We start from the raw sequence: 13,870 nt of genomic DNA, 5'->3' as shown, positions 1-13,870 counted from the left end.
ATGGAGCGTGTTCACCTTCTTCCTTGCAGAGAAACACCGACAATGGCCGCCGCTCCTGTCCTCGTCGGACCAGCTGCTGGCGATGCATTGGACGTGGGACAACATCAGGCACTTCGGCGGCAACAGCAGCCAGGTGAACGTGCTGGTGCTGGGGGTGGAGCATGGACCGTCGGCGAACTCCTGCTGTCCAATCGGGAAAGCTTTCGCGACCACATCCAGAGGGTGGCTCTCCACGGTGGATCTCCTCTGCGCAGGTGTAGTGCGCTCCTCTAGGCCCTGTGCTGTCACGTTGGCTTCCGTTCCCTCCTTCACAGCACTTTCTTCTGCAGCACTGGTTTTGTAAAGGGCGCTGGTTCGGTTTTTGGACGTTCTGCTACAATTGCACTAGCAGGTGCACATGTGCACAGCTGTGCTCATGTTTTCCTATTTTGTCCTATTTCCGCAGGCGGGTACACAGGGTGATGTGAAGGATGAAAAAACAAATGGCTCCCCTTTTAATGGCGGCTTCAGCACGTACACCTCCGACAAAGACTATTGATATATTCAATGGGCGCCCAGAAGGAATTCCACAGTTAGTACGATAATCAGTTTTCCCTCCAAGAAGTGTTTCTTCTAGTTTTCTAGCAGCGAAGGGGTGATCAACGGCGAAAAGGCGAATGGGAACAGAGTCGAGTAGGGCGAGAGGGTCTATAAACACCCTGGAATTCCGGACGCAAGCGAAAGTAACAGGAAAAGCTGCAGCGTGGCACGGTAGAAGCATCAGGCTGGCACACACGGCTGCGCTCCAAGAAAGCATGATTGCGTCGTCTATCTTGCTGCCTCCGACGAGAGACACGGGAAATGTGACCGTGTATCTCGCAGTAGCAGCAGACGGGATAGGAAGGACTCCAGGCCGGAGTATAAGGGGCCGCTTGGGGATATGGAGCCATGGTTTTCACATGACTAGACACAGACGTAGTGCAAGACGGAGTGTCCGGGGTGGGTGGCCGCTAGCCAATGTCGGCGTAGGTGGGAGAGCGAAACGACATGTTAAACGATGCAGGACGACGCCGCAGGTTAAAGCGGCCAGCTCATCTTTGATCATGCTCTGCAAGTCTTACGCACAAGGTTGATTTGGTTTATGGGGTTTAACGTCCCAAAGCGACTAAGGCTATGAGAGACGCCGTACAAGGTTGGGGACTATAGCTGCTTGGGGCTAGGTCGATCTACCCGTAGAAATGCTTTCGTATGATGGCACGGATTATGATCCGCGAGTTCGCATCCACCAAGACGATGACATCTCTGAGATCCTGCTGGAGGCGGCGCCACTCCAGCTCGTCAAGGCGGTGTCAGGTGAAGGGAGTAGTAGATACAGTGGGTGCATTCTGCGCTACCAATGCTCTGAAAGCAACGATGTCGATGCCATTAAGAATCTGGCGGACGCGCTCCTTGCTAGGCATGGCAGCAGTGGCACGGCGGCGAAGGGTGAGGGCGTTCTAGAAGTAATGGGTATATGACTCGACAGGCTGTTGCAGAATGTCGGCGAGAGTGTACTTGGCTTGCTCACAGCGATCAGAGGGCGCGCTAAAAATTTGTCGCGGCTACTGTGTGAAAATTGGCCAGTTAGACATGTCTTCATTATTTAAGAACCATGTCTTCGTGGCATTAGAAGTAAAAAAACGACGTTCAGGAGTTTCTGGAAGACATCCGAACGGTTGAAAGTAGTGACCAAGATGATGATGTCAAGTTAATCGTCGACATGAAAACCCTGAAGTATGCTAAAAACCTGCAGATTACCCTCGCGGCAGGGGTAGTTGCAGTAGAAAGCGTGGGTGGCGGCGATGAGCGGGTTTCTTTGCCTTCGGGCATACCTGGGGGCGGTGGATGCAAATGAATACCGGTCTATTGCGATGGGTTGGGGGTTCGAAGGCACCTCCACCACTTCTGAGCCACCGCTTCAAAAGAAGTGTTTATTCTGCAACAGCCCGTAATTGTGCGCACGATTCCGGGAATAAAGGTGGGCGATGAAGATGAGGGATATGTAAAGAAAAAATAGGCAAAATTTCGAGCTCTGCGCTTGCAATATTATAAGGAAAAGGGTACAGTAAATTATGTACGGAAACTGTTCTGATAATTCTTTGCTGATTTTTGCAATACGTTCATCTCTTCACAGTGCCTTTCTTTGAAAGTTCTTGGCTGGCTCACCAATTTGTTGAGCTTTTCTGTGGACACCTGTGCCATGTAAGAGTTGAAGCTACGCGCTTGCTTCTGCCGCGCGCCTGGTCGTGGAAAGCTTCACGGGCCGCTTTCAGACGAGCCTACTTTTCATTGGATTAACTGAAAATAAAATCGACTATCGTGTTGCATGGACTGGAAGATCAGATGATGTTCTTGTCCATGCGCCAGGTACCAACCCATCCCCGCGCACCTCGTGGAACAAGATTTGGGCTTCGGGCATGCTTCGGGCGAATGCCTGGAAGCCGCGGATGCCTCTTTGCTGGAGAGCCTAGCATCACGGCGCCTCCAGGGGCCACCGGACGCGCTCACAGTGGCCGAAGCGAGACCTGCAAAACAGCATGCGGTCTTGCTGGGATATGTCGCTGGACAAGGAAAGGCACTCCTTGACGACCTCCTTCACGACATCGTCAATGACACCAGTACTGAACCTCCAGAGGTAAGCCCTGCGCGCTTGTAATCGGTTAGCGCTAGTCATAGATCAGATTTCCTCGCAGACAGTGCGTCCTAAATGGCGTTGTGCGAAGTTACCCACTGGAGAAAGCCAGCGATACTTTCCGGTAGACCTTGATGCTTCAAGCACGCATGGTGACGCAGTCTATTAAACGCACCCACCATTGAGGATCAAGAAATGAAACGATTGAATTTAGCTCATCCTCCGTCAACGCAAATTTCCCGAGCACTGGTACCAGTAACCCTTAGCAGCCACTCCTTTCTGAGCTCTTGCTGGTGTCCTGTGCGTTTCACGTGAAAAGATGCAAAGGGTGTTTAGTGCATTCACGCACTAAAACAACATGAGAAACAACTTCAACGTAGGTTTTGAACTGAAATTGATAATCAGTGCTTCCAAGTAAGTTCCCTTATTGTAAGTTATCTGAATTGGTGCTTGGTTGCAGCAGAATCATTTCAGCAGTATAGGGTGTTCATGTAAGCTGTGGTCAAATGCTGCGAGAGAAATAAGATTGTTGCTAAACTTGTTCACTCTGAAGGACCTTTTCTGAAAACCACAAGGTCGCCAGGCGGGCAGCAAGTGGTCTTAAAAAGGGGGAGGGGGGATTCCTCAGAGAGATCGATCATCCATTTTCTCAGAGCGGTTAAGCCCATCGTGCGTGGCGGTGAAACCATAGCTTCTCGGCACATAATTAGGAAATATCTGACCCCATTATAATGTCGCCTTAAAAGCTTACAGCAACAAGTATGTATGCATAAAGGACTGAAGCTCAGGTTAGCCAGCCCCAGCAGAGCTACGTCGCTTCCTTGGCAGCAGGAGGCTAAATTTTCGAAAGTGTGCACAGATGTGCGTATGCTTGTCAAGGACGCTTCGCGTGTGCTGTTATTCCCCTTTATACAATGGCAATGACTGCTTTGTCTTCGAGGAAAATTTTCAACGTTGCTATGTAAAGTCGTACAACACGTTACACAATACGAAGTTCTGGCAACCGCCCGTGAACTTTTGCCACTTCTCATGTGAGTGGGGCAAAGAACAGGCTCAATGCGTAGATAGTCCGTAGAATTCAGCGGTTGCTTTGCAGTGGGATTGGCTTAATTCGTACCGTGTAGCAAAACTAATAAAACTGGCCAGATCGCAGAGACTACCACGAAGGCGGGCTATAGGCGACCCACTCACTGAAAGAATGGATGCCCTATCGTGTTTTTCACGCGTGAGAAGGCAATGCATGTTTTCTGCAAGAAGGTTTAAAAGAATTCGATAGTGCAGCACGTAATTGAGACTAAATCATTTAAGCTGAGCTAGTTAAGATCCAATTTTAATTATCAGCACAAAAACACGCAACGCATGCCCAGAAACGACACGTTTTTAGCGTTGTGTGTGTGTCGCTTATCCTTTTCTGCTTTGTGTTTTTTGCAGTGCTTTACATTTGGAAGGGGAGTTAAGATGCATTCCGACAGCTTCGGTTTCGATCGTTAGTGCGCAATCATGATGCTGCTGTTACCTGTTAAATGAGCTGCGATGAGCGAAAGGGGCGGAAGCTGATAAGTAGGGTCTCATGTACGGGCGGTCGCTTTTGAAGGCACCTTAATGATGTTGAGTAAACCAGTAGTCCGTTATCAATAATGTTAAGCTGAGTGTTTACAACTCGTTTTAACTCTCACCTTAACGCACTGATTGTATGCTTTTTAAATTAGCATTAAAGGGTCTGCGCAAGCGGAAATGACGATCGCCGTCACGTGTGACCATCTCGGTACAACGAATTTTAGCATACTACCTTGAATATAATAAACCTTAGCTTGTCATCTCGAATATATCCGACTTTAGTTTGTAAACACCGGATAGAACGCACTTTCATATGTTGATCTCGGACACCACAAAACTATGTGCGCGACTTCGCATATAACGAACTGTTGCGCATTGACCTCCGATATAACGAACACAAGTCTACTATCTCAGATATAGGAAACTTTAATGTGGCAGCCTGAGGTATAACGAAGCTAAATATACCACCACTAAATAAAATTACAGCCGATTTAGCCTACTAGCCCAAATGCAATATATGTGCGCTAACACGTTCCGTTTCATGTCGCATTCGGTTCGAGGCTATGATTTCAAAGTTAGCCTTCAGGTTAAGATCGGCGAAATCGAAAACTGCGGAACTTAGTGTTAACGCGCTATAAAAATTTTTGTCGCTTAACGATTGCACTGCTATAGCGGTGTGTTCTGGATCCCTTTTACAGGGATGGAAGTTGATGACGACATGCAATACACAGCATGAGAGATTGGCAGTTAAACACGTGGGGTAGCCGGTTGTGGAGTAGCACAGGACTCTCTTGCAGAGGTCAACAAAGCTTACCTGTTCGCGCCGCCGACGGTTTGAAACCAAGTCACGGTGCAATCGCGGCCATATTTATTTCATTTCGGCAAGTCTACCTGGCATCCGACAAACTGAGAACAGGTTTTTTTCGCGTCTGAACGAGATTGAAACATGCTGACGCATTGAACCGATCTACCAAGTTTCGCCTGAGAGTTTTTTTAAATATATCTGGTTTGGTTTGGTTTATGGGGTTTAACGTCCCAAAGCGACTAAGGCTATGAGAGACGCCGTAGTGGAGGGCTCCGGAAATTTCGACCACCTGGCGTTCTTTAACGTGCACTGACATCGCACAGTACACGGGCCTCTAGAATTTCTCCTCCAAAGAAATTCTAGCCGCCGCGGCCGGGATCGAACCCGCGTCTTTTGGGTCAGCAGCCGAGCACCATAGCCGCTGAGCCACCGCGGCGGCTTAAATATGTCTGTTAGAAGCTAACAAACTGTGCATTGACCTTCACATTCACGTTGTTAGTGATGCGAACGATGACGTTCAAGATGCATTTCACTTGAAGACAATTGTCAACAAATTGCGTTCGACCTGGCGCCCATTAGACAACCAGTGGACTTACTTTAAATTAAATATTAATCTCCTGACTACCAGTACCATCGCAAATTTTGGGGAACTGAAAAAATCTAGTACCTACATAATTAAGCAGGAGAAGGCAGAAACACGGGCTACCTTTCATGGTATAGAGACCTAACTTGCAATAGCATAATGCAATCATAAAACTAGCGAAAAAGTGAATGCATTCCAGGAAGTAGATAGCATCAAGTGCCCAGGTCAGAAAATTGGTTTGATTTTCGCGCACTATGTGCGAGAGGTTGCTTCAAGTGGAGAGTTTTTGCACATTATCAGCGATAAAGTCCGCCACCTTCCTTAATGTTAAGCGCATGCTTGAATACACTAAAAAACCGAAAACCAAGTTGAGGGGCCTCAATTGAGCGTTATCCAGTTTCAGTTCTATCCATTATATATTCAATTCAGGCTTTTCTCGTAGCTAACTGTAGCGGAGGTTTCGTCGGCACGCCTTCAATATTGCTATCGGCCAGGGAGATCGCTTTTTTTTTTTTAAACACATCGTGCCGTCTACACAAGATAACGATCTTACGTACGCTCCTTGGTGGTTTCCGTTCCGTTCATATTTTCGTCTCGTATTGTGATTGTAATACTCGGAGCGTTTGCACTACATCTTGAATATGTCAGAAATTGGCTTCTATGGCACAAAAATACAGCACCCGCATCGCGAGTTAGAGGACCGTGGTTCGAGTTCCAGTTACGCGCAATTCTCCATCGGGTGAAAAAAAAAACAAACCGCGCGTTGATGGAATTGCATAGCCAGGCCGGTGGTGTGGCCTGATCTCGGTGACCAGGAACGACAACGCATTCCCTCACCAGAGCCGGACATGACCAACCTGGCGTAGTATTGGCCACAACCTTCCGTGAACAATCAATTAACCCTCGGCCCTCAGTCCCCAGCGGCTGCGGAGCAATTGGCAAGGCGGCGATCAGACCTGTGACGCATCGGAGGATGCTAAGAATCTGTCTCCGGACAGGCCGCCATAGAAAACTGAACCTGGAAAAGTTTAACGCTGGAACCATATCCAGTGAGGCTAGCCTAGCAGTGCTATTTGAGGAACTAGCGAGTATTAAATGGGATGTCATAGGGCTTAGTGAGGTTAGGAGGACAGATGAGGCGGATAGAGCACTAAACGGCGGGCACGTACTGTGGATTAGGGGACAGACGAGAACTAGGTGTGGGTTTGCTCATGAATCAGGATATAGCTGGCAATGTAGAGGAGTTCTGTGTGTTAACTAGAGAGTAGCAGTTATCGTAATTAAGCTTAATAATAGGTACAAGCTGAAGGTGGTGCAGGCCTACGCACCTAGATCTAGCCATGATTACCAGATAGTTGAAACCTTAGATGAAGACGTGGAATCGGCAATGAGCTAAGTAAAATCACGGTACACTGTACAAATGGGCGACGTCAATGCGAAGGCAGACAAGAAGCAGGCAGGGGACAAGGCGGTAGGTGACTATGGCATAGGTTCTAGGAACAGTAGGGGAGAGTTATTAGTAGAGTTCGCAGATAGAAATAATTTGCGGATCATGAATACCTTCTTCCAGAAACAAAGAAACAAGAAGTGCATGTGGAAGAGCCGCAATGCTGGGACTAAAAATGGAATAAACTTCATACAATGCGCTAACCTTGGTGTCGTGCAGGATACAGAGGTACTCAGAAATGTGTGTTGTAATGATCACAGAATGGTAAGGTCTTGAATTAGCTGATACGCACCTCAGAAGGGAACGGAGGAAATTAGTGCAGCGGAAACCCATTAAGGAGTAAGCGGTAAGAGGGAAAGTCGCGTATGGCGCAAAGGAAAATGCCAACCAATTTATAAAGATTATCAGAGTGAGGTTAAGGACAAAACCCAGCTAACAAAAATTAATTACCAGAACCGGTCACGCATTAGAAGAAGCCTTGAAGTTCGAGTCGAATGGTCATTCTATGCTGTTTTTGATTAACTGCTGTAGCCCTTTAGCAATCCAGTCGTGAAACACTCTTCCGTGAGAAGACTACTGATAATTCGTCCTAGCTGTGACATACTGACGCCATCCATCGCATTCTAGTTAGCCAGTCTGTAGACTCTTTACGCCGTGGCGCTCTTTGTCAGGTGTTCGCCCCAGAGAGGAAGAGAGGCTGCAGGGTCACGACCAGTCAGGGATCTTGGCATTGTTGCCCATTTTCAGATTATAAATTTATAACCCATAGAGTGCGCTAACAACTACGTGAAGGAGATATTTTAAAAGAAAACTTTGTGCAGTAACGTTTGACACACTCAGCACTACATCCTGATTTTCTGTCACATAATCACACGGCGTTTTTCCACAGGAGCTGTGGCTTCAAGCGCTGCAGGAACAACTGAACCTGAAGGACCTAAAGGCGGCGTTTGAACAGACACGGAACAAAACACCTCCAGGCGGGGATATTTGGGTCCGTTTCCTTGAAGAACTCTTGGTTCGCTGTCCCGCCGAGCTTTTCAGTGACCTCGTCCGGGACATTTCATTCATGTCGTATGGCTTCGTCTACGTGACAGATGTAAGTGCACATAAAACCGTACGAGGGAGAGTCATGTAAGACAAAACTAGTTGGAAGGCCCGCGTCTCTTTCTGTGGCCTTGCCCACGAGGTCTGAAACCTTCTTCATCAATGTCGTTGACAATGTCTCTGTCGATTGTCGGAACAGCGTTGGGGCACTGACGAGCAAGGAAGCACGCAAACCGGGCGCTGTGTGCTTCAACGCCTTGTCTGAGTACGTCTCTCGCGCGTTATCCTCAACTACACTTTGACCTCTGACAGTGTCTCATTCTCTGCTTTAGAATACTTGTAACAAGGTGGAGCCTCTCAATGGACATTATTGTTTATACTCTTGTTGGGCATAAACATAGACACAATTGGCTGGACGAAAAAAACATGCTTTTCTACGACTCCATGCCTTTATTCTTGAGGCAAGCAGATATGCGTTGACAAACAAAAACGATCAGTTGAACATCAGGACATGTAGTTCAATCTCTTCGTGTGCACCAAAGGAAGCGGGCTGTTGTGAACAAAACCCTCGGTGGCAGGACAGCGATGTACTGATGATGTCAGTGTGAAATTCACTAAAGAGCTGACCAAAGAGCTGCATGCTTTGTTCAGTCACAATAACCCAGTTCTCACAACCCTGCAACGTCTCGCCAAGCACGACAAAAACCCGCCTGGATATATAGGAATTGCCTTTTGCAGTAACGGGCTGCACAATGCACGACGCTTCAGGGGGTACCACAATCAGTTAACGTATGCTAGTATTTAGGAGGAATTATAGCAATACCGGCTTCAAACTATAGTGCTTACAGCGAGAGATAAGTTCTGGCTGATGGAAAGCTGCCAATGACACACTTATGTCAAAAACCAGCTGCGGTTGGGCACAAATTCAGCTAATAGTTTTTTCTACAAAGTGTACCCTCTTTGTAGTTTCCTCTCCCATATTGGAAAGACCCTTACCACCGATCTCCTCTTCCAGCTGCCCACACGGGAGGTAGCTTGCACAGGCTACTTGTTTTGCAGTATTCGCCAAGCTTCTCTGTGCACCTTCATGGAAGGTCAGTCATGAAAAATGGGGAAGTTCGTTCTGCCGGGCAGAGCTTCAACAGTATACCAGGCTCGCTCTGCCTCCAATATTGTCTTGTCTTGTGTGTTAACCTGCCCTACTTTGCGTTTAACATGGACTATGATACCAAGGTGCTTCGCTGTGTTTCATGAAATTTACATTGCTCCTACTTGGCACATATTGAAGGAGACATGAAAGTTTTGTACGCTTGTGGTTAAAGGTTTTGTACGCTTGTGGTTAAAAGTTTTGTACGCTTGTGGTTAAAAGTTTTGTACGCTTGTGGTTAATAATTGATGAAGAAACAGTGTACACATCGGAACTAGAGCGTAGCGCCTAAGACTGTGACACCGACGTGTAATCGACATGCGAAAGTAACGTTTACTTCCACAGTTTGTAGATAATCTCGTGCACGGACCCCTTTTATTTTCCATTTATCCTTCAGTCTGATCCTACAAACCGTAACACGCCGCCGAATCCGTTCCCCGACCTCGACCTCCTGTTCGGCGTACCACTAACGGCACCGAACCACATGTATCCCGAACGGCTAAAGCAATCAAGCCTGCTGCTCATGAGGGCATGGTCATCCTTTATGAAGACAGGGTATGCAATCGTTTTATTACTTGCAATGCAGTTCTTGCTTTCAGTTTCTCTGTCTGCAATGAAAAGCGTCTGGGCTTAAGCCTGAACCGCATATTTAGAAAATTTCAGCGGAGCGCGCTGCACAGAGCACTGCAACGAAGATACATGGTCTATTCTGAAAGTAGTAGGACTCATTTTTTTAAACAAAATTTATTCAAAAGAATACTACAAACGATTACAATTTTTCAAGGTAGCACCCTTCCGAACCTACTCGCCGCTGCCAATGAGTTTTACAGTTTTCGTACGCCTCCAGGAACGCCTGGACCGGAATGCTGTTTAGCTCCCTCGTCACGGCCTGTTGAACCACCTCTACCGATCCGTGATGTTTCCCCTCGAGCCTCGATTTTATTCTCGGGAATAGAAAAAAGTTTGGCGGGGCCAAGTCGAGGCTATAGGGGGGCTGAGGCAGCGTTGCCGCCTTGTGCTGGGCAAAAAATCGGGGTCCTCATTCAGATGATGAAGAAGATCCTACCGGTTGGCCTTTTCCTCCTCTGACAACACTCTCGGCACCAACTTCGCGCATGCTTTCCTCATGGATAAGTTTTCTGTCACGATCTCGAAAACTTGGGTTTGAGGAATGCTCAAGTCATCAGCAATCATTCTGATACTCATTCTAAAATCACTGTTAAGTAAATGTTTCCCTAGCTACACATTTTCGTTGGTTTTGCTGTTCAAAGGGCGTCCGGAGCGGTCGTCGTCTTCCACTCTTTCCTTACTTTCTCGGAACAGCTTGTGCCACTCAAAAAACATCTGATCTACCCATGCCAGTTTCACCGTAGGCCTCCTTAATCATATCGTGAGGCTCTTTGCCCGTTTTACTAAGACTTACACAAAATTTGATCGCGTATCGCTGATCCAGTATAAACGCTCTATGATTCTGCGTGACGAGACGTTTCGACAGGGGTTCACAGTACAAGCGAACTGCTCTCTTCAACGGCCGAGAGCCGACTGACGATTTTCCCCAGCATTCCCAATATCCCCCTTCAACGATCCTGCACTCGCAGACCACCTCTCGTCTGCCCGTTCGCTCAGGAAAAAACCAGTCCTACTACTTTCAGAACAGACCCTGTATGTACCTTTTTAGAATTCCGCGACTATAGCAAGGTTACAGGAAAAGGTTTCCATGCAATATTTCAAAAGCAATAGGGCTATCATAGCAGCGTAGATTAAGATCAGTATTTCTGACCACGGTTTGACTGCAGGAAAAATTTTTAAGTGCACAATATATTTTAAAGACTGCGGCCTGAAAATTACTGGTCTGTGCGCTGACTAACTTGCTATAAAAACTTCCGCATCCCTAATGCTACCACAAATCGCCGTCTGTTTGTGTTCATCATTCAAAAGATATCATCAGATGTTTTCTAATAGAATGACTTCCGTAGGGCCGGGCGATAAATTCCTGACCTAGTGATCCACAGCATGATCGGCAGTAACTTCCTCTGATCATTCAAGTGTTTAGCCCTGATCCGGTTTGTGCCATCATTAATATATGGAGCTAAAGTGACGGTGCCGCATCGATTTCATTGAAGGGCGGGTAAGAGCGCTTCTATGCATCGGCGGCGATAAACATGATGCCTCTCACGAAACGGCACTGTGGTGAATTAGAAGCGAGGCGATTAAAACACTCTGGCCGATTTCGGTTACGCACTGCACGGCACATCTCTTCCGCTACTCGGTTGTATTCCCTATGAAGACAGCATAACAATGTACTTACGTGCATATTGCAGCCTCTTAGAACGGGCGAACGCGGACAATCTGACCGATGATTTAATGTATGAGATGTATTACACGGTTAAATATGCACTTCTCCGCGTCAACCATTCTTCTCTGCCTTGTGGGCGTCTTTTGAAAAGGGCTCATGTTGTGTGCTTTCGTAAAACTGAGCACGTTTTTAAGTTATCCTCTCTTATTTGTACCATTCAGCTGAAAACAAAAGTTTCAAGGGTTCTTTTCTTTACACGCGGCTTTTCGCATTCGGTTCACGTTTTTTATGCTAGTCGCCTTAGTGTTGCTCTTTCGAGGCGCCCTCTCTTACAGCCCACCGCGGCGGCTCTGTGGCGTGGTATTCGCATACTTATGCAAACGCAGCAGGTTCGATCCCAGTAGAGGCAGCCGTATTTGAAAGGAGGCGAAGTGCAAAAAAATTAGGCTGGTTTAAGCATGGCTTCAATCTAGTTATACGAGCGAAAGCTTTGTTATGCGTGGTTAGCCTGGCGTCAGCGGCGAATAGTTGACGCGCTCGGACCGGCGCACGCTTCATCCATGGCGAGATGGAGTGGCCAGCGCCGGCGAAGCAGCGGTTAAATCCCCGATACTCAAGTGGTACCTCAGCGGCGAGGCTCCGAGCGACCGCAGCTGCGACACCTCTCCGCAGCGGGTCACGTGTCCTGGCGTCACAGGACACACCTCGGCTCCGCCGGCTGCAGGTCGAACGCGTGCCACACTTGACCTTGGGAGTTTGCCTCGAGGAATAGAGCTTTCGCTGTTAACGCCGTGTGCTTTGCGAAGTCAGTACAGTTAAAGAAACCCCAGTGGTCAAAATCAACCCTAAGACCTCCTCTAAGGCGACTCCCATAGCTCATGGGTCCCTCCTGGACATTACACTCTGGAATTAATTGCTATATCTTACACCATACCGCAAGACCTCTTCTTCACGCACAGTAATCACACTTTTTCCTTCCTGAAGTTGCACATATACCAACGCCATCTCGCCGAGTGGACTGAGGAAAGGCGCGTATTAGTGGACGCTGCCGATTACTCTGGCTTGCTTTCTTTCTAACCTCAATTTCGCTTTTAAAAACATCAGTTCCACTATGGTGCGCCAGCGCCATTCACTGCCGCGTTTTTAGGCCAGCAAACATATCAGAACAGAGATTGTGCTGCTTTAGGATGCTCCTTGCGTACACCTGAGCTCCATGTCATTCTCGATGCTGCAGGAGACTGCCCGCCGTAAACGGGGAGCCGTGGCCGGTCGTCATTGAAGACACACCTAGGACGGCCCTCGAAGTCGTCATCAGGGACGGATTCAGACTCTCTGCTCCCACCCGATTCGTCGATAAAACGTGCGACCTCATCAATGAAATCCTGAAGAAATCTGTCAGGGACGAAAGCGGCGAACCTAGTGATGTTCTCGAGGAGGGACGACATGTGTGACATAAGTGTGTGCCAGTGTCTGTTTTGTCATAGAAGGCGGGGGTTTTATTGTTGTATTTCCATTCCGACGCTTTTATCAGCAATCTTCTGTTTTTCTTGCGTTTCCTTACTGACGGGCCACCCTAAGATCTGTAAGATTTATGAGTATTCGTATTAATGCATTTGTAACGCAGAGGAAAGTACAGTGAAGTATTTCAGCAACTATTGTTTTTCAGAATTCCCCCCTTCCATACCTTTTCCTGATGAAAACAGAAAAAAAGGGCAGTCCAATTAATTGTTTTTCACGCATCTGAGGCTCGAGCGAACATTGATAATTTTATCTCATCAAGAATTGCTCTAGAAACTACGATTCGATTCGCATATGCGTAATGTAAGTGCTTGCTGGTTATATGTTTTTTCGTTATTAGGACATGACACTAAGACGGCGACTTCCTCTAGCGAGAGACTTTTACCGAGGACTCGATTATTCATGCATATGCATGATAAGAATTTACATACACGATTATGCTTTCAGACATATATGACACAAACTAATTTGGTCTCTTTGTGGAATTTATAAAATGTTTTGTTCCTACAATGCTGACTCATGAGGGGTTTCATTGCGGATTGTGGCTTTATAAACAGAAGGTGCTTGTAGCTGCAATTAAATAAAAAGCTATTGATGAAAGCGTGCGCAATGGAATTTTCTCTTCATAAATGAAATGTACGGCTGCCATCTTTTTCGTCTGAAAGCGCTCCACAGTGCCGTTGGGGTGAGCCCGAACTGCTTCAGGGGGCGTGCTTTAAAGTGGTTTATTTCCCTACCCTTTCTTACGCCCTATTAGTTTACTTGTATCTAGCTAGCGACGGGAAAATCGCTTCTGTGTGAATGGTCAAGAGCAGAAACGTGG

At 47.3% G+C, this 13,870-nt stretch overlaps 1 protein-coding gene across 1 annotated transcript in view; it reads left to right on the top strand.

The window, feature by feature from the left end:
• LOC149362745 (uncharacterized) overlaps positions 1–12,980 on the top strand; it is a 35,526-nt gene extending 22,546 nt beyond the window's left edge. Inside the window, exons 3-7 of the mRNA XM_089568370.1 lie at positions 30–168; positions 2,386–2,653; positions 7,932–8,138; positions 9,631–9,788; positions 12,764–12,980. Coding sequence (XP_089424496.1) covers positions 30–168; positions 2,386–2,653; positions 7,932–8,138; positions 9,631–9,788; positions 12,764–12,980 — 989 coding nt within the window. The remainder of the gene's footprint in view (positions 1–29; positions 169–2,385; positions 2,654–7,931; positions 8,139–9,630; positions 9,789–12,763) is intronic.
• Positions 12,981–13,870: the final 890 nt, after the last annotated feature.

This window comes from Amblyomma mixtum, chromosome 2, assembly GCF_055824585.1.
Source record: "Amblyomma mixtum isolate Tamu chromosome 2, ASM5582458v1, whole genome shotgun sequence".
Lineage (NCBI taxonomy): Eukaryota > Metazoa > Arthropoda > Arachnida > Ixodida > Ixodidae > Amblyomma > Amblyomma mixtum.
The sequence above is the reverse complement of the archived record's forward strand: the minus strand, read 5'-3'. Positions and strand labels throughout refer to the sequence as shown.